This window comes from Apiospora phragmitis (genome assembly GCF_038363925.1).
Source record: "Apiospora phragmitis strain CBS 135458 chromosome Unknown utg000004l:1.0-3135199.0:1.0-3139288.0, whole genome shotgun sequence".
NCBI classification, from domain to species: Eukaryota; Fungi; Ascomycota; class Sordariomycetes; order Amphisphaeriales; family Apiosporaceae; genus Apiospora; species Apiospora phragmitis.
In genome coordinates, this window is record NW_027117402.1 from 2,759,384 (window position 1) to 2,777,087 (window position 17,704).

A 17,704-nucleotide genomic window follows, 5' to 3' on the forward strand; every position below is an offset into this window, starting at 1 on the left:
TCAGCAACCCTCTCATAGTTTTGCAGATCATATTCTTCCTTCCAGATACGATTTCTTCTCCTCTCACCCGAGCCACCCAGATGTTTCCATGCATCAAAATATTTATGAGCTCGCAGCTACGGTGAAGTCGACACATGTCTCGTACGACTGGCGGGCGCCCGTCCCATACCACCACCACTGCAACACCTGTAATTTCAGTCAGCAAAGGATATTCGAGAAACAGACGACAGAGACACGGTGGGACACCACTTACGCAAGCGCCAGCAGTGGCGCACTTGTCGCCCAGATCCTCGGGGATGGTGACGTTGAAGTTGACCTGGTCCTTGGGGGTCTTCTTGGCGTAGAAGTCGCGCTCGTCGGCGTAGCCCTTGTCCCAGCTGATCAGAGGTTCGCCGATGATGGCGTTGGCGGCCGTGTCGACGACGGAGACGTTGGCGTTGCCCGTGTGCGGGATGGTCAGCTTGATCTGGATGTTGACGGACTGGCCCGGCTTGTAGGACTGCACGTTGGCGACATTGTCGGCGAACTGCAGGCCCTTGCAGAGCCACAGGTTGCACAGGTCGGCGTGGTAGCCCGAACCGGCCGCCGCCGCCAGCTCCGGCAGGCCCTCGACGTGCGACGTGTTGTCGGCGCGCACCGTGTCGACGACGGATCGGCCGCAGGCGGCAATGGAGGCGTCGCCGCCTTGGCGCGCGGGGGGCGAGGCGATGTAGCCGTGGGCTAGGGCCGTGCTGGCGAGGGCGGCGATCGGGAGGAGGCGGGACAGCATCTTGGATGTTTCTGTCTTTTTTTCCTTTTGAAACTTCTTCTTCTTTTTATGATGTGGTGTGCTTTGGCGTGGTGAGTGACAGGTTTCAACTTCGGATGGTGGTGACTCGGTCGGGATATGATCAATGGCCCCTTATTAGTAGCTGTCTGGCGGTGTGTAGAAAAGCATCTCACACTGACTCGCCGCAGCCCGACGCTTTATATGACAGGTGACACCTTACAGCAGCAGCAGGATCACCCCCTGGATATCCGATGCCCTCCTTCTTTTACATTTATTGCGGCTTTTATTCTTGGGTACCCGCACATTTCCGCATCCCGCATCCTGCATCCGCACGCTTTCCCGCATGTGCGCGTCAGCTGTGTGCGTGAGAGAGGCCTTTCCTTGCTGTATATACGAGCGACCTGGCCCAATCCCTTCCTCTATTCATCCAATTTCATCACATAGTACTCCGTAATTAGTCTACAACGGCTGCCAAGAGATGCTTGTTGCGTAGAGTGGATACGTCACGGCCAATATCGCCGGGAAAATAGGGATCGGGGAGGGGGGGGGGTCTTGCGGGAGTGTAGATCTATATGGCTGGAGAAGGGGGGCATTGCGGCTAAAGCAAAGCACGTTTCAACTTTCGCACGCAGCCGCCGTAAAGAAGCACAAACGAGTGGACTGGTCACTGATGAATGAGGACACTCTGAAATGTAGATTCCAAGCTCCGTTGCCTCAAAGGGGCAAGTGTGATGATGTTTTGTCAGTTAGGTAAGTAAGCACGACAGGTTGTCTCTCACGACCGACGGAGAAATTATGTGTCCGAGGACGCACCCCGGCTTGTCTGCGCTGCCCGGATTGCTTTTGTCACGGCGGAACGCATTTGAAGTACAGCATTGCCTCTTTGGGTAATGGAATCGCTGATGCGGCCTATCTCAGATTGTATCCATACTTTTTTTTTTTACTTACCTTACGTAGGAGGCCAATGTGTTTCTCTCTCTATATCTCGGCATATGGCTGGGATAGTAAGTCCACCAAAGGTAAGATAGGCTGCATATGCAATCGGCCTGCATGGCAAACGTCGTCCTTGGTGCAAACGAGGGGTGGGCCTACGGGCATAGAATACATACACGTGCATCCCAAAGAAACAGACACACTTTCATTCCGTTAGGTCTGCTCGAGAAGACGAGAAACGAACCGATGGCTTGCGTCACTAATAGCCCGCACACAGCAAGCTGCATTGCCGCCCCTTTCCGCGGTCCAGATCACTGATATCCAGTAGGACTGAACAGGGCGATCCGTTTTCAACACCCATATACGGGGCCATTGATCCATTAAACCGCTCCTAGATCCTTCTAGCTCTATCTACATTTGAACGTGTTTATCAGAATTTCTGCTTCCGCATCGTACTCGTCATAAACGAGCTCGACAAGCGGAAAGGTCCAGAGGGGGCATTCAGCGTCGGGAATTGTCCTCCTCCACTCGTAGTAGCGACGGTCCCACTACTCCGACTACTACTACTAGCCCGGGTACTCCTACTACTACTCCCTTGGCCGGCATTGCTCCTCCCCGTCCTCGTCGGCCGCGTCATCCCTGGCGTCGAGTCGGCCGTGTACGCCGGCGCCCCTGACGGGCCTCCTCCCCGCTGGCTGTGCCGGTTGGTTGTCGTCGTCGTCGTCCTGCTACTGGGCGCGCGGGAACCGCCGCCGCCACCGGAGGCGCGAAGAGCCGCGGCGGCGGCGTTATAGACGGAACTTCTGGGGGTTTGGGGTTGTGCTGTCCTGGCGGCCCACGGCGCGGGTACTTGTGGTGCTGGCCAGACTAGGTAGGTAGGCGAGAAAGGTTAGCCCGAAAGCATGCATTCTTATGCGAAATTAGGGTGGGTAGAGGGGTAAGGGGAAGGGGGTAAGAGTTCGATGGGAAAGTAACGGTGTATAGTTGAAGCACACCTCCTAACATTGTCGATAGGGGGGCTTGAAGGGCCCTTGGGTGCATGAACACAAGGACGTTATCCTTGCTCTCTCTCCGCGGCGATACTTACATGCAGGTCCTGTCAACGAAAGTAATAAAATGTCAGCACTCTCGCTACTTCAACCGATTGCTTTCTACTTTCCGTCGTCATAAGGGGGGGGGGGGAAGGTTCGCCGTCAGACATCCAAACACCCACACACACCACCACCCAATGAACGTACCAGTATAGTGCACACACACCGCGCAAACGTCGTGGTTGCACATCCCCTCGAGCCCCGCACAGGTGCCTGTTGTGTTGGGCCGGGACCCGCACCGGCAGCAGGCCCAGCTGCGCCGCTTGGCCTCGAACTGGCACGTGGGATCCCGGCACCGGTAGGCCACCTCGCGCGCGTGGCTGTCGACGCCGGTGTGGTCGTCGACCACGTCGAGGCAGGGCAGCAGCGCGGCCGGCGCCACGGGGAACCGCGAGCCCAGGGGGAGGCTCGCGCTGGCGTTGATGTTGGGGACCGCGTTGGGGCAGAAGTCGTAGTCGTAGTCGTAGTGGCCGCAGAGCAGCTGGACTAGGTAGCGGATGCACATTTTTCTTTCTTGCGGTCGAGACGCTGTTGTAAGTGTTGACTGGGTGATGTCTTGTAAGTTATTGCAGCTGTTGTTGTTTTTGTTGTTGTTGTTATTGTTCAAGTCGAGATATAGATTCCGAGATACTAGGTTTAGCTCGATGTTGGTAAGTATGTGCGAAGTTTTCAGGGGCAGGCAGACACCTGCAATCGAAAGATTTGAAAGCCATTTGAGAAGTCACTTATCAATACATCGGCCCAGGAGGGTGCATTGGTATATACTGGCTGATGTGCTGCAACTATTCACACCTGCGTATATCAATTCAAAACTCATACAGCAGTATGTAGCTGGCCGATACAGTGAATCATGTTGGACTTGCTTTGAATACATGATCTCTATGAGTAATCAACTCGTCGTCCACCTTGTTCCTCTGGGTGTCAGGACTAGAGATCGGGCCAGAACCAACCGAGTTCGGGCTCTGTAAGGAGTATACACTCGCAGCCTGTGCGTTGGACTTGCCGTTACTATGTCAACGTAGCGGTCCGTTCGTGTTGACCAACATCACAATACCGGCCTATTGGCGTAGCAAGATTGTGAGGCCTCGAGGCTTTCCCGATCCAGGGGGGTTTCGGGCACAGTGCATGCCAGCATAGTGGGAGACATATAGCGTTCTCTGGCTTAAACTGTCAGCGTTCACCATAAACCTGGCAAATATCGAGAAATAGTGCCCAAAAAGGGTTGATTGTATACACAGCACGTGCCTCGCTGTCACTTGTCATGATAGCTGGTGGTGGCTATGGCTTATTAGTGAACCACTAGGCGCCAGCTAAGGGGTCGATACGTCACAGACGCCAAGACTACTCAGCCTCACATGCGAACCGTGGTTGAAGGAGTGGGTAGGCAGCGTTTCGGACCACTTGCAGCTGTATTTGAGCAAACTTCCCCAACGGGGATGGACAGCAAAGTACCACATCCGGACGGATCAGGTGATTATCAGCACTTGCACCGCCTAATCCATCCATGATAGCCCAAGCTAGAAGGTGGGTGTTCCCGAGCGGCAGCTCGCCCCCGCCTTTGCCATCATCCCCAATGCAGCAGCTGCGCCTTACTCGGGAGAGTTTAGAGGTATTTAGAATGGCTTTACATGTTCAACGACATCATGACTCGTATCGTTGTCTACGACCATCACCACAATTGCGCCAATAAGTAACCGAAAACAAGGAATCGGAAGGATTGTCGCATTGCTGACCCTGCCAAAAGAACAAAACCTACCCGTCGTAATCTGGTATCCGGGCCGGAGGGACTGAACTAACTTACCCCGCCATGTCCGGCCACCTCGGCGGCCACGATGACGACGACGACGACGAGCTGCTGCACCCGCCCGCGTACTACGACGCCGAAGGCCGCAGCGTCGCCGGCACCAACGCCCACGAGGAGGACGACCGGCTGCCGCCCGTGATCCTCGTCATGGCGGGCCGCTTCGTGCACCCGGAGTCGGCGCGCGCGAGCCCGCTGTACGAGCTGTCGCAGGACGTCGACCGGCTGTCGGGCGCCTACTCGACCCACACGCTCGAGCGCCTCGAGCACGGCGTCGCCCTCTCGCGGCAGAACGTGCCGCGCATCACCCGCCGCCGCCGCCGCGTCTATCATCTGAAGCACGTCTCGCCCGCGCTCTCGCCCAGCTTTCCCTTCCAGGCCGAGGCCCTGTCGCGCCAGTCTCTGGGCAACCTCGGGCTCTGCCGGCCCGCCGCGGCGTTGGCGCTGCTCCTGCCGTACTTCCAGACCGGAGAAGGCGCAGCTAGCCGGGTCGTTCTCTTGAAAGAAAGGAGCGACGGCGGCGCCGGGTTGCCCAAGGGGTACAACGCCTACCGGCACGCCGAGATGGAGGCCGGGCAGGTTTTCGAGTTCCGGCGGCGGCGGCGGCAGCGGCAGAGGAAGAAGAAGGGTGGTAACATCATTGGCGGTGGCTATGGTTTCTATGAATGGGCCATGGCGGACGGCGAGCGGCTCGCCATCGAAGACGACGCCGACGGGCAGCACAAGCTCGTCGTGACGAGCGCGGTGACGAGGCAGACCATGGATGCGCTGGTGGCCTGCTGGTGCCTCCGGCTGGTAAGTACAAACTAACCGACTGTCTTGTCTCTCTGTCTACCTATATATATAATCCGGGTTGGTAGTAGAGCTGACTCCTATGTGCTTTGCTGAATGAACAGTGGCGCAACAACTATGAGGCGGAACCTAGTTCGCACGGCTGGGATCGGTTCACGCATAAGGTGCGCGACGTGAGGCAGAAGTTGGCAATGGCTCCGACGCCCAGTACTTTTTAGCAGTGTGTATCAGCGAGATCCTCCGGGGCCAGCGAAGGATGCTTGGCGGCCCCGTAAACTACCCTTTCCGGATGATGATGACAGGTGATAAACAACACCAGACGTTTGCTTACTGTCATTTCCACTACAGAAATGCAGGACGGCGGGTAAGCAAGGGTTCTTATGCTTTTTACGATTCGAATAAACCATGTAGCCCTTCTCTTGTAGGCGCAGAAGAGGATAGGAAGGATCGACGTGGGGAGGTTGGTCTGCAGCTCGCTAAGTGCTTGCTTACTCCAAACCGTTCTTTGCCCTGCTCCGCCTCCCCAAGAACCCTCAACAAACAGGCAACCGCAAGGCAAGCCAAGGGTATCACGGCAAGGGGGGTTGTTAGTCATAATTAGACACATACATCTTCCGATTTGCACACTCTGCCTCATATTCTCTCCCATCAACAATCCCATCTCGCCACTGCTCTTGTTTAGTGACACTTGTGCGCTCCGAACCGCACTGCCGACGTCACACACATATCGTCACCCCAACAGCAAACATTGCTGCGGCTAAGACATCTTGGCAAACCGATAGCCAACTTCGCCGGACTACACCAAGTCTACATCTTGTCTCATCCTCTTATCGCAAGTTTTCAGCAACAACAACTCTTCGTCATCACGCCAACAACCAACCAACCATGTCCAGCTTCCCGAAGAGCTGCCACCCCGCCCCGGCAATAACAATGCCGGTGCCGGTGGCGGCAGCTGGAAGGACCGCAACTGCCCCAACATGCGGACCTGCTGGGCCTTCAGCTGGGAGGCCTACAGCCTGGGCACCGCCGACAAGGCCCAGCTGTGCCGGCGCGCCTGCATGTGGGTTATCCTGTTGGTGCGGACCGCCATGTCGGTCCTGAGCATCGTCCGCGACGCCCTCTGGGGAAACTGGGTCTCGGTCGTCGTCTTCTCCATCCTGGCCGTCCTGGGCTTCTTCTTCATCGCCTGGTGCCTCGCCCAGATCGGCGAGGTCCGGGGCCGGCGCCGGGTCTTGGGCGTCATGGTGGTAAGTATTTATATGCATCGTTAAAAAACACTCGTATACTGACTGACGGACTGAAAATTAGGGTCGTTGGCACTTTGACGTCTTCCTGGCGGCCTTCGGCATCATCCATGTGGGCATCTTGGTGGCTGCCGCTTTTCCGCACTCGCAGGTCGGCCTGGGCGTCTCGTGGCTGGTCATGTGGGCGGCCATCTTCGGGGTTGCCTGGGTCGCCACTTGGCCTCCCGAGCAGACAGCCAGGTCTAGGGGAGAGATATGAGGGCGGGGAATTCAGGGAAGGGCCCGGGAGCCTTATTGATTTGAGGTCGGAAAGATCTCCGCCACTATGGTGATCCTTGTGATGATGGCGGACACTCGTCCCATCGACCGCCGCCGTAGCGTCACCGTCGCCGCCCAGACTTGGCGAATACGTGCTATTACGGACCCCGTGGTTATACCACCGGGTTCTGTGTATAGGCTCGATATTCCTCTGGCCAACCATGATTATGCATTTACGAAGTTGTCTGGATGAGCTGAGCTGTCATCGACGTCGACTAGGCATACCTACGAGATCGATAGATAGTATGGAAAATTGGGCGGCGTCCCAAGTCAGATAAATTTCAGTTCACAATCAACCATACTCAAGTAAATCGTCGGCCGGCCACTACTGCCGGCCCAACAGAGAACAGCAGAAGCAGTTAGTTAGCAAGCACAAGAAACTTACGCCTTCAGCGCCGCGACCGCCTTCCGGACCGTCTCCTCGCCCACGCACAGCGTCTCGACCCGGGCCTCGTCGACCTCCTCGAGCTCGCCGACGATGCCAATATGCGGGTGGGCCGCGTCCCCAGGGCGGAACTGGCCCGTCCCCAGGCTGCTCGTCCAGGCGCACTCGGTGTAGCCGCCCGGGCCCGGGTACCGCCCCGCGCCCGCCGCGAAGATGGCGCGCTTGCAGGCCGCGGCGGCCGAGGGGGGCGTGAACAAGACGAGCTTGGAGCGTTTGAGGGCTGCGGCTGCTGTGGCCATGGTGATGTATGGATGTATGTATGTATGGATGTATGTGTTCTTTCTGGTTTGTTCCACACAGCGAAGTCACGTTCGCGTCCACATTGGGGTTGGGTGGGTAGTTCCTTTCGCAATAAAGAGTACAGTCATTTTGAGACGGTGACGAATAGGGTCTGAAATATGAACTAAATGACAAACAGATTCACTGCTCAAGATTGACCGAAGATCTTCGACCTCCTGGACCACAGTGCTGTTGGCTGTTGGGTGTAAGTGGGATTACCGGGGTCTGCCGGTCTACCCCGCCTTCCGCAATCGCCATAACAAAAAGTGATGACATATGCAGGCCCGGTCAGTCGCCGCCAAGTCCGATTATTATTGGGATTTCTGCTTGCTTTACCGTTAGTAACCTCCTAAAAAGCCTCTTTTCCTCGAGATAATTGATTCGGTTTCGCGAGTCAACCTCGACCCCCGTACCCTTTTACACACACACACACGATGCGCTCTCGGTGCACAAACCCCGCGTCTGCCGCGAGACTGTTCGTGCAGCTTTCCAGGACCTGCGCCCAGCAGCAGCAGCGCGCGCCACTTCTCGACATCCTCCTCCCGGCCTCAGTCCGGCCTTTTCACAGCAACAGCAGCGGCCTCCTCGTCCCCAGATCCAGGACTTCTGCTGAGCCGATTACCTCCCGTCTGAGGAGCAGCAGCCCGACATCCCCTCCTCACTACCAAGGAGGACAACAACATGCGCTGCCTCGACCTCAACGACAACAACGAGGAGCTTCGGCTCGACTAGCGCCCGGCAAATGACGCAGGCCATTTACAACCCGCAAAAAGACGAAGACGGCAACGAGATGGTGCTCGAGATCACGCCCCGCGCAGCCAACGTATGTTTTTCTTTTCCTTTTTCTTTCCATTTTCCCTTCCCCCAGCAAGCAAGCCCCACTCCAAAAGAAAGGAGAAAGCTAACTTGGAGATACCTTCCCCCCCCAAAACAGCGCCTCTCGCAAATCATGGCAAAAGACCAGAACCCCCACCTCGCCCTGCGCATCCAAGTCGAGTCAGGAGGCTGCCACGGCTTCCAATACCTCATGTCGCTGACGACCTTACCGTCCTCCCTGACCAAGTCCGACGGCGCCGCGACGCCCCCTCGCCCGAAGCGACGGCCGCGGCCGGTGAGACCTCGACGACGACGGACACGACGGCCTCGGAACCCGGCGTGGGCGAGGAAGACACCGTCTTGGCTTTTGTTAAGGAGGAGGAGGACAGCCAGCAGCAGCAGGGCGGCAACGTAGAGGCGCTCGCGGCCGGACCCAAGATCGTGCTCGACGGGCCCAGCCTCGAACTCCTCAAGGGCAGCAAGGTCGACTACACCATGGAGCTGATCGGCAGTCAGTTCAAGATCGTGGACAACCCCTTGGCGTCGAGCAGTTGCGGTTGCGGAACCAGCTTCGATATCAAGGTTTGAATGGATCAGTGGCTATGTACTACTAGACGAGAAGACAAGGGCTCAGAGGATAGAAGTAGAATGAGGGGCAACATGTTAATGCTCTCCTGTGCTCTGATCATACGGAAGGAAGCCCATAGTGTGAGGGATGTATAGATAGTTTCAGTCAACGACTGTACATTGACGAGATAACTAGAGACTGCGGCTATTCAAAGACATGGATAATATATTGTAGCTTCATGACAAGGTGTGACCGGGCTCTGAATACACTCGGTATGTGGATGTTGGATGGACATTGAGAGAGCGCGGGAGGCGACGACTAGGGCACGCAGGGCATGCAACTACGACATAGGAGACATGCTTCACGTATCAATGTTGGCTTCATGGAATGGTGGGGTGGTCATCAAAATGTCAATTCATGGGTACCAAGAGCTACCGCAGCTTTTCTTAACGCCGATCAGCCATGCAACGAAACAAGTGCCGTTAGAATCCCTATAAACCGTGCCGATTTTGTCCCAACCCCAAATTCATGAAAACAGCAGAACCCAAACCCATCATCGTGAAAACTTTTTAGTTCATTTGGCGGATGAGGGCGTTGATCTTGTCCTCACGGTTGCCCAGGTCACCACCCTCGATGAAGTGCTTGAACTTGCGGACGTGGAAGCCGCCGTTGGGGTTGCTGAGCTTGAAGGGCCACAGGAAGTTGGAGGCCTGCTTGAAGTTGGGGCCGACGGTGTAGATCTCGTGGACGAGATCCTCCATACAGACAATGCCGTACTGGCCAAGGGACTCCTCGATGATGGCGTTGTCGGTCAGGGCAACACGCTGCTTATCGACCTTTCCGTAACCACGCTTGTAGATGAGCTCCTTGATGCTCTTCAGGTTGGGGTAACCGTAGGCGACCCAAGGCTCGACGATCTTGATCATCTCTTGGGTGGCCTTGGTGAGCTTGACGAAGACACCGTTGTTGATCTGGAGCAGACGGAGCAGCTGGAGGATCTTGCGGGGCTTGGGGGCGATCTTGTTGATACCCTTGATGCGGATCACGAAGACCAGCTTGTCCTCGGCGGGGACCTGGAAGGCACCGTCCTGCTTGGCGACACGGGCCAGGCGGACCTTCTCGCGCTCGCCATCGCGGTACTCCTTGACGTACTTCTCGGCACGCTTGAAGATGACACCACGCTTCTCCTTGTTGATCTGCAATCGGAAATGTCAGCAAAGCTTGTCGTCAAACATACTGCATATACGAAAGCGATGGCATCCTCAATAAATCAGACCCGAAAGATGGTATTTTGCAACAGCATCGACCTTAGGTCTAGTCGGCAAGTGGTTTGTTATGCATCACGTAGAGGACCACCAATATGGAAAAAAAAGAATAATCTGAAGCTTACCTTCTTGCGCTGCTCGATCTCGGCGGTGCGCTCAGCGCGAGCCTTCTCTTGGCTCTTGCGCTTCTTGAGAAGAGTCTCAGGCACGTTGATCTGGTCCTTAGTAGGGACGGTGCTGTTGCGACATTCGGATTAGTACGTAGTCCACAAAATGCAATGTACAGAGAACGCTTTCGCGAATTCAGTGTACAGAGGGGAGCGCCGGTTGGAGAACTGCCGATCGACTCCGACATTCTCAGCGGTGGCTAACTCGATGATGATGAATTTGATCGGTGAGATTTTGCCCATGGGAAACCATGAGAGGGCGATGCCAAGCTGGAACCATGGGCGACACTCATCCGACAACACCTCAGGACAATAAAGCCCGAGTGCTTGTGCACGCTTGATGCTCTAGCCATGCGACAGACCTTTTCAGTACTGTGCAAGGCCAGGCATAGACAGGCGGCAGATAGATTTAAGAGAGAAGGCGCTAGTAAAAGCCTTCTTCACCTCCAACACCCCGAGAAACATCTCTACTGCCGGCAAGTCACCTCGGTGGTGGCCTGACGAGCAGAGGGAGAAACTCGAGAGGGATCAAGCCCGACATGCTGCTGTCTTTTTGCTGTGTTCCATCAAATGCAGTCTATGCCGCCAATTGACGGTCAAACAGAAAGGTAGCAGGGCACCGGCTGAGAGGACCACGGACAATCTCGCAAGTAATCCAGAACCGGGCATTTGGAAACAAAAGAGAAAGAGAGAGACATCAGGAATGGGCGTACGTTGACTTAGTGCCGGCCATTGTGACGGTGGTGATTTGAGGCTGGAGACTCGTGGTGGTCGGTTAGTAGTTGTCGGAGATGGAGAGCTGAAGTTCGAAAGGAAGTCGAAAAGTCGGAAGCAGTAGTAGAACTTTCCTCTCACGACAAAAATTGGCAGTGGAGGGCGGAGACGGGCGAACAAATTGTGTGGGTGCTGGATTGGCCAAATTAGCGGGACTTGATCAATCAGTGCGGCCAATGGGAGAGCTCCAGTGAGGGCGGTCGGGGTTGGTGGGGTTGAAATGGCAGGCTCTCAAGCGATTAGGGCTTTTCCTGCCGCTCGTCACCGCCAGTATCTGAGATCCAACCCTAACTGTGCCTCGACCCAATTCAACTTGTGAAAGTGCACTTTACGCCAGAAAGTGCAGAAAGTACTAGCAAACGCCAAGACCCTGCCCTCCACCCCAGTCTGTGTGTGTGTGTCGGTGATATTTCTCAATTTGCGGTCACCCTCTTCTTTTCCTTCACCGTCCAACCATCCATCAACCACCACCCCCGAAGATTTCAGAGAAGTCAACTCAGTCAACATGGCTCCCAAGACCAAGGCTCCCGCCGCCCCTAAGGAGAACATCTCCCTGGGCCCCCAGGTTCGTGAGGGTAAGTCGATCGAAATCCAATTTCCCCCAACTTCTTGGCCATGATCAGATTTCCTGTCGAGATCTGGCGATCTCCAGAAGAGGCAAAAATGATTTCATGACGAAAAGGAAGGACAACCAAGTTCTAGGAAGTAGCTGCTGACATGGTTCTGTTTCACAGGTGAGCTCGTCTTCGGCGTTGCTCGTATCTTCGCCTCCTTCAACGACACCTTCGTCCACGTCACCGATCTCAGGTTCGTCCACCACCACCACCACCATCACCCCCACGCTTGACACACAGCCGATACAGGCAGGCCTGGGACAGACATATACTAACATGATCTCGTGTTCTACAGTGGCCGTGAGACCATCTGCCGTGTTACCGGTGGCATGAAGGTCAAGGCTGACCGTGACGAGTCCTCCCCTACGCCGCCATGTTGGCCGCCCAGGACGTCGCCATCCGCTGCAAGGAGCTGGGCATCAACGCCCTGCACATCAAGATCCGCGCCACCGGTGGTAACGGCACCAAGACCCCAGCCCCGGTGCCCAGTCCGCCCTGCGCGCCCTGGCCCGTTCCGGCATGCGCATCGGCCGCATCGAGGACGTCACCCCCACCCCCTCCGACAGCACCCGCAGAAAGGGTGGTCGCCGTGGTCGTCGTCTCTGAGCGCCATACTTCGTCTTGGCTACGAAGTGGGTTTCGCTCTTTCGTCCTTTCTCATGGTTGCAAAGCTGCTGGATGGGCTTTTTTACGACAGTTTACGACTACTAGAGAATTGAGATGAGGGAACAGACAACTACAACTACAAAAAAAGCATGGTGTTTTGGAACGACACAAACGTCAAAGCGAGGTTTTGCATCATCTGACTGCTCCTTCTCTGGAGCTCTTCTGTGTGCGGTGGCATCAATACGTGGAGAACGGCGGTTTGCGCTGCCTGGTCTCCGTAGCAATAGACTACTACCAATCAAGATAATGAAGCTGGCTTGACAAATAAGCCATTTCGTTGTCAACATGATGCTTCTCCTCGCACACTCTACACTGCTTGACAAGAACTTGGCATGAATCTGACCGCAAATCGTGCAACCTTGGCAACCCAGTTCGCAAGTGATAATGATGTCTCGATTTCTTCTCTATGCTGGTCTAGTGACTTCGCAAGTCTTGGGGTGTAATGAACCGCAATGTATGTGGAAAAGGGACGAGAAACTGCCGCCAGTATGATAGAAACGCCTCCCAATGCAATGGTATCTTCGCTTGCTCCGCCCCTTCATGTCTGTCTCCTTCTGCCGCCCCCCTCATTAATAACTAACATCCTTCCTCCCTCCCCCCCCCCCCCCGGATAAAATAAACATATGTAATCGTCTATAACCAACAAATAACGGATATCAAGAAAGGATGTCCAGCCAGCCATATTATATGACTTGAGTTGACTTTGAAAATCACTGGCCTCTTCTCCTGCGTCTTGTCTCTATTCCCGCAGCGTCCAGATGCCCCGCATGGTGCTCCCCGTCTTATCCATCTTGGCGACGCGGTTGAGCACCTCCTTGAACACCTCGACGCGGCGCGACGTTCGGCAGCGGCCGTCGAAGTGGTCCTTGATGGCCTTGGTTGGCACGCGGCCCCCGTGCGCCCGGATGAAGGCGATGAGGTCCCGCGAGAACTGCGCGGCCAACGAGTCGGTGCTTTCGGGGGGGCCGGCCACTGGCGTGGACCGGCCAGAAGAAGGACCCAAGGGCGGGTGTGGAGCTGTTCAGGCCCTGGCGGTTCGCGAGGTTCGCCAGGATCGCGCCGGAGCTGGGGCCCCCTCTTCCGCCTCTTCCGCCACCGCGCCGGCTGTTCGAGGAAGAAGAAGATGGAGGAGGAGGGATGTGGTTGCGCAGATGAGCACTGATCGTCGGAGCAGCAGCAGGCGGAGGCGGCGTAGAGAACTCGCCCGTATCGGTGACGGTCCCGACCGGCGTCCGCCGAGCCTCCTCGTGCGCCCGCCGCAGCGAGGCCGTCGCCGCCGCGGCCACGCGGTCGACCTCGCGCTTGTGCAAACTATCGCCAGCCGTCTGGTGCCCCCTGCCGCCCCCCATGATCTCGTCGTGCTGGTGGGCCGAGTGCACGCCCGCGCTGGCGAAGATCCCCTGCATGATGCGGGCCTCCTCCGTGGGCGCCGGTTCCGTCGCCGGGTCGGTCTGGTATTCCTCGAGCTTGGCGACGCCGTTGATTCCGAGCAGGTCGTGCGGATCGCCAGTGTTCTTAGTAGTCGTCGCCGTAGGTGCTTGGAGGCCGCCTGTACCACCTAGTTGTTCCGAAGAGCTTGACTCCTTGTTGTTGTTGTTGTTGTTGTTGTTGTTGTTGTTGTTGTTGTTGTTGTTGTTGTTGTTGTTGTTGTTGCCCAACTGAACCCTGGAATCTTTGAACAACCTGCCCGTCTCGGTTTCGTCTTCGGTGTCGCCGAGAGTGAACAAGTCGTGCAGGTTGTGCAGGTCCAGGGCCGTGCGCTGCTTGGGGTCCTTGAGGACCTTGTTGCTCAGGAACTGCTTGAAGATCTGCCGGTGGTAGATCTTCTCCTCGATGGTGCCCCGCAGCATGAGGCGGTAGATGGTGACGTCCTTCTTCTGGCCCAGGCGCCAGGCCCGCTCGCGCGCCTGCACGTCCGTCGAGGGATTCCAGTCCGGGTCGAAGATGACGACGCGGTTCGCGCCCGTCAGGTTGACGCCCAGCCCGCCGACCTTGGTCGTCAGGAGGAAGACGTCGAGCTCCGGGTCCCCGTTGAACTCGTCCACGAGGGCCTGTCGGTTCTTGACAGCTGTCCCGCCGTCCATCCGGAGGTATCGGAAATTGCCCAGGTTTTGGATGAACTTCGCCAGAATATCCAGCATCAGCACACCCTGGCTGAATAGGAGTGTTTTATGACCCTGCCTTTTCCACAACTGCAGCGCCCCTTTGAGCACGGCCATCTTGCCAGACTTGTGTACAGAGCCCCAGTCGTGGGAACCTCTGTTCTTCAACTTGGGATCTAGCAGATCAGGATGATTGCAGATCTTGCGTAGGATGTCGATGCCGGCCAAGGGCTGAAGTTTCTTGCTCATGATGGCATTGATTTCTCCCGAGTCAAGGAACCTCTGGTACGCCTCTCGCTGTTCTCGTGTCAAGTCGCAGAACAGAACCAACTCAGTCTTCTTCGGAAGATCGGCCGCCACATCGGCCTTCATCCTTTGAAGCAAGTATGGACTGATAGTGTCCTTCAGGATCCCGGCACACCTTTCTGCCGTCATGACTTCTAGGTTGGACGCGTTTGCGTACCCACCCATCCGGATAGGCAACTCGATGTTCCGGCGGAAGTCGGCGAGGTTCCCCAGGCGCATCGGGAAAACGAAGTCGAACAGGGACCACAGTTCGGTCAGGTTGTTTTGCATCGGCGTTCCCGAGAGAATGACTCGATTCGACGTCCGTAGTTCCTTGCAGTATATGGTGATGGCCGCGTGGGGGTTGCGGATCTTGTGGCCCTCGTCCAACACCGCATAGCCCCATTCGACGGGGATGAGTATGTCACCGTACGTCTGAAGCCCGGCATAGGTTGTGACGAGCACATGGCCCTGGTTGACTACCCGGTCCACGATGTTGCGGGCGGCTTTGCTGGATCGCTTCACTTTGTTCCGTTCCCGCCACGAAAGCTCCTCATCCTCGAGCTCATCTTCGTTCCGGACGTTGAGCAGTCCGCTGCCAGAGGCGTGCAAAATCGAGACTCGTAGCGAAGGCCACCAGCGATGGAACTCGTTGACCCACTGCCTCAGAAGAGTGGCCGGAGCAACGACAACGACGGGCCTGTCAAGCTGCCCGCTGTGGTGCAGGGCAGCAACAAAGGAGACCATCTGGATTGTTTTGCCTGCGACAGTCATTAGCTTTTGTCTAGTGAGTACAACGAGTAGGGGGAACAAACCGAGGCCCATCTCGTCTCCCAGAATTCCTCCAGTGCCACGGGCGTAGAGCTCAGAGAGCCATTGTATGCCGGTTTTCTGGTAGTCATACAGAGCCTGGTGGATATCTCCAGGTAGCGCCAGGTCATTCTCGAGCACTTGGTCAGGAACTCGAGGGTGAGGTCTCAACCATTCCGACCTGTCTCCATCTTGGTCTTCTTCTTCTTCAGCCCCAGGGTCTGCTCCCTGCGCATGCCGGACTCTACGTCGCTCACGCTGTCTTGCCTCGATCCACTGGGCTAGCCGTGTCTGATAGGATTGCTCGTTACCATCGTCGATTTGGCTCAGGTCCACCTTCTCGTCGCCTCCCTTGGATGCCTTGGATTTCTTCTGGGGTACCTTGCGTGGCGGCTCGGTCATGTCGAAATCGTCTGATTCTTCCTCATCTACGGCAGCGTCGTCGATGAAATCGTCCTCGGGTGCGGCAGGCGTCGGACGAGGGCGGCGAGGAGATGGTTCGTCTGATGAGTCCCTAGCGCCGGCTAACTTACGCTTCTTCCGAGGGCGCAAAGAGAATTCTGATTCGGCTGCCTTCGAAGACAGACGTGGCGGCGCAGGCTCCGGGGGCCCCTCGGGCTCTTCGGAAACACTGGATATTCCAGGCGCTGGGAGATACTTGTGCGACCGTGGTCCGAGACTGTTTTGCTCATCTTTCTGCTCCGCCTCCTCCGCTGCCGCTTCCTCTTCGGCCTCGACCAAGACGTTGGCCAACTCGCCATCGACCAGTTCCGTGCGGCGGTTTGCGACCTTCGCGAGCGGGGTGATCTTACCCGTCCGGATCAGGAAGGCTTGCTGGCTTTCGCCGGGCAGCTTTCTCTTGGTGCTCTGCGATTCCGGGTTCGCGTCCTTATTCTGGTGTCGCTCTTGGATACGGGCGCTGCAGTCGGCAATGTCGCTCTGACAGATCTGGATTTCTTGATCGAGTCTCGCAATCTCCTCGCGGATTTTGGTCTTGACGTCGGGCTTGCCGATGGTCTTGGCGAACTTGTCCTGCTGCGACTTCTTTTGGGCCTCGAGTTTGCGGATGCTGGCCTGGGCGCGCTCGATGCGCTTCTCGTCGCCCTTGTCGTCGCGGGCAATCAGGGCCAGGTTGCCCTGGTGGGAGATCTCGCGCTCGAGGTCATCTTGGTCGCGGACGTTGGAAGTGAGCGTCTTCAGGATGGCGGCCTCGTCAAATGCGTCCGTATTGACCCCGGAATTTTCGTCTGCCGTGCCGGCTGCCGAGGTTGCCATGTTTTGTGTTGTGGTTGCTTCGTCAAGTGGTGTGGCTTCCTCGTCATTTTCTTTGTCGCGCCCCGAACGGCTCCCACTTGCCTCCATCTCGGACATCATAATTGTCCTGGCTGCCTGCGGACAAGTTCAGCGGAGTCCAGTATGGAGGAGCTGGCAAGTGCTCGGGATGAAGTGAAGGAGAAAGCACAGGCACGTCGAAACTTTGCCGGCAAAGCTTGAATGTTTGGCACTAATGTTGTTCATCCCATAACTACGTACCTAGAAACTTTCGGTTCATAGATTTCTTTGTGAGGCAAAGAAAGTGAATACAAGAGACATCTCACTTGAAGCGTCAGGACCGTGGACCCTAGGCAGACGGGAAGCTGCCTAGTTCTTTGTTGCGACAAAAGTATTGAATGACGCAGAAGACCCAATTTCGGACTTGACTGCCGATCTACTCATATCCACTCTTGCCGACTGCCTGTTGCCTTGCATATCGATAACCTTAATTGCTCCTTCTCGGCGTTAGGCGGATTTTATCTCCTCCACCAATATTAGGTACCTTACACTGAGGACGCCATCAAGTCATATTCTCCTCCGTCTTTGGTCACTCTTAATACTCTGGCAGATTAGGCATTTGTACGTTCACGTAACCTCAGTCTTCCATTTCGGGCTGGAAGTGGGATAATCAGCGACGGGGTAGCTAAAATG

General features: G+C 56.2%; 10 protein-coding genes across 10 annotated transcripts; 5 read left to right on the forward strand and 5 right to left on the reverse strand.

The window, feature by feature from the left end:
* Positions 1-102: 102 nt before the first annotated feature.
* Positions 103-769, reverse strand: PG994_003975 (uncharacterized protein; the record flags this gene model as incomplete). The annotated part of the gene is made up of 2 exons (XM_066855384.1): positions 103-186; positions 254-769. The coding sequence occupies 2 exons, from the start codon at positions 767-769 to the stop codon at positions 103-105; spliced, it is 600 nt and encodes a 199-aa protein (XP_066719662.1).
* A 1,566-nt stretch (positions 770-2,335) lies between these two features.
* On the reverse strand, positions 2,336-3,298 carry PG994_003976 (uncharacterized protein; the record flags this gene model as incomplete). The annotated part of the gene is made up of 3 exons (XM_066855385.1): positions 2,336-2,569; positions 2,790-2,798; positions 2,960-3,298. 3 exons carry the CDS (start codon positions 3,296-3,298, stop codon positions 2,336-2,338), a joined length of 582 nt encoding a protein of 193 aa, XP_066719663.1.
* Positions 3,299-4,600: 1,302 nt separating this feature from the next.
* On the forward strand, positions 4,601-5,404 carry PG994_003977 (uncharacterized protein; the record flags this gene model as incomplete). Its single annotated transcript, XM_066855386.1, has 1 exon — positions 4,601-5,404. The coding sequence occupies one exon, from the start codon at positions 4,601-4,603 to the stop codon at positions 5,402-5,404; it is 804 nt and encodes a 267-aa protein (XP_066719664.1).
* A 959-nt stretch (positions 5,405-6,363) lies between these two features.
* Positions 6,364-6,889, forward strand: PG994_003978 (uncharacterized protein; the record flags this gene model as incomplete). Its single annotated transcript, XM_066855387.1, has 2 exons — positions 6,364-6,633; positions 6,695-6,889. The coding sequence occupies 2 exons, from the start codon at positions 6,364-6,366 to the stop codon at positions 6,887-6,889; spliced, it is 465 nt and encodes a 154-aa protein (XP_066719665.1).
* Positions 6,890-7,329: 440 nt separating this feature from the next.
* Positions 7,330-7,632, reverse strand: PG994_003979 (uncharacterized protein; the record flags this gene model as incomplete). The annotated part of the gene is made up of 1 exon (XM_066855388.1): positions 7,330-7,632. The coding sequence occupies one exon, from the start codon at positions 7,630-7,632 to the stop codon at positions 7,330-7,332; it is 303 nt and encodes a 100-aa protein (XP_066719666.1).
* Positions 7,633-8,106: 474 nt separating this feature from the next.
* Positions 8,107-8,404, forward strand: PG994_003980 (uncharacterized protein; the record flags this gene model as incomplete). The annotated part of the gene is made up of 2 exons (XM_066855389.1): positions 8,107-8,223; positions 8,342-8,404. The coding sequence occupies 2 exons, from the start codon at positions 8,107-8,109 to the stop codon at positions 8,402-8,404; spliced, it is 180 nt and encodes a 59-aa protein (XP_066719667.1).
* Positions 8,405-8,462: 58 nt separating this feature from the next.
* On the forward strand, positions 8,463-9,076 carry PG994_003981 (uncharacterized protein; the record flags this gene model as incomplete). Its single annotated transcript, XM_066855390.1, has 2 exons — positions 8,463-8,499; positions 8,607-9,076. 2 exons carry the CDS (start codon positions 8,463-8,465, stop codon positions 9,074-9,076), a joined length of 507 nt encoding a protein of 168 aa, XP_066719668.1.
* Positions 9,077-9,625: 549 nt separating this feature from the next.
* PG994_003982 (60S ribosomal uL30 domain-containing protein) lies at positions 9,626-11,029 on the reverse strand (the record flags this gene model as incomplete). The annotated part of the gene is made up of 3 exons (XM_066855391.1): positions 9,626-10,252; positions 10,447-10,558; positions 10,974-11,029. 3 exons carry the CDS (start codon positions 11,027-11,029, stop codon positions 9,626-9,628), a joined length of 795 nt encoding a protein of 264 aa, XP_066719669.1.
* Positions 11,030-11,767: 738 nt separating this feature from the next.
* PG994_003983 (40S ribosomal uS11 domain-containing protein) lies at positions 11,768-12,595 on the forward strand (the record flags this gene model as incomplete). The annotated part of the gene is made up of 3 exons (XM_066855392.1): positions 11,768-11,837; positions 11,997-12,069; positions 12,172-12,595. 3 exons carry the CDS (start codon positions 11,768-11,770, stop codon positions 12,593-12,595), a joined length of 567 nt encoding a protein of 188 aa, XP_066719670.1.
* A 686-nt stretch (positions 12,596-13,281) lies between these two features.
* PG994_003984 (DNA repair protein rhp26) lies at positions 13,282-17,014 on the reverse strand (the record flags this gene model as incomplete). Its single annotated transcript, XM_066855393.1, has 3 exons — positions 13,282-13,473; positions 13,526-15,690; positions 15,745-17,014. 3 exons carry the CDS (start codon positions 17,012-17,014, stop codon positions 13,282-13,284), a joined length of 3,627 nt encoding a protein of 1,208 aa, XP_066719671.1.
* Between the last annotated feature and the right edge of the window lie 690 nt (positions 17,015-17,704).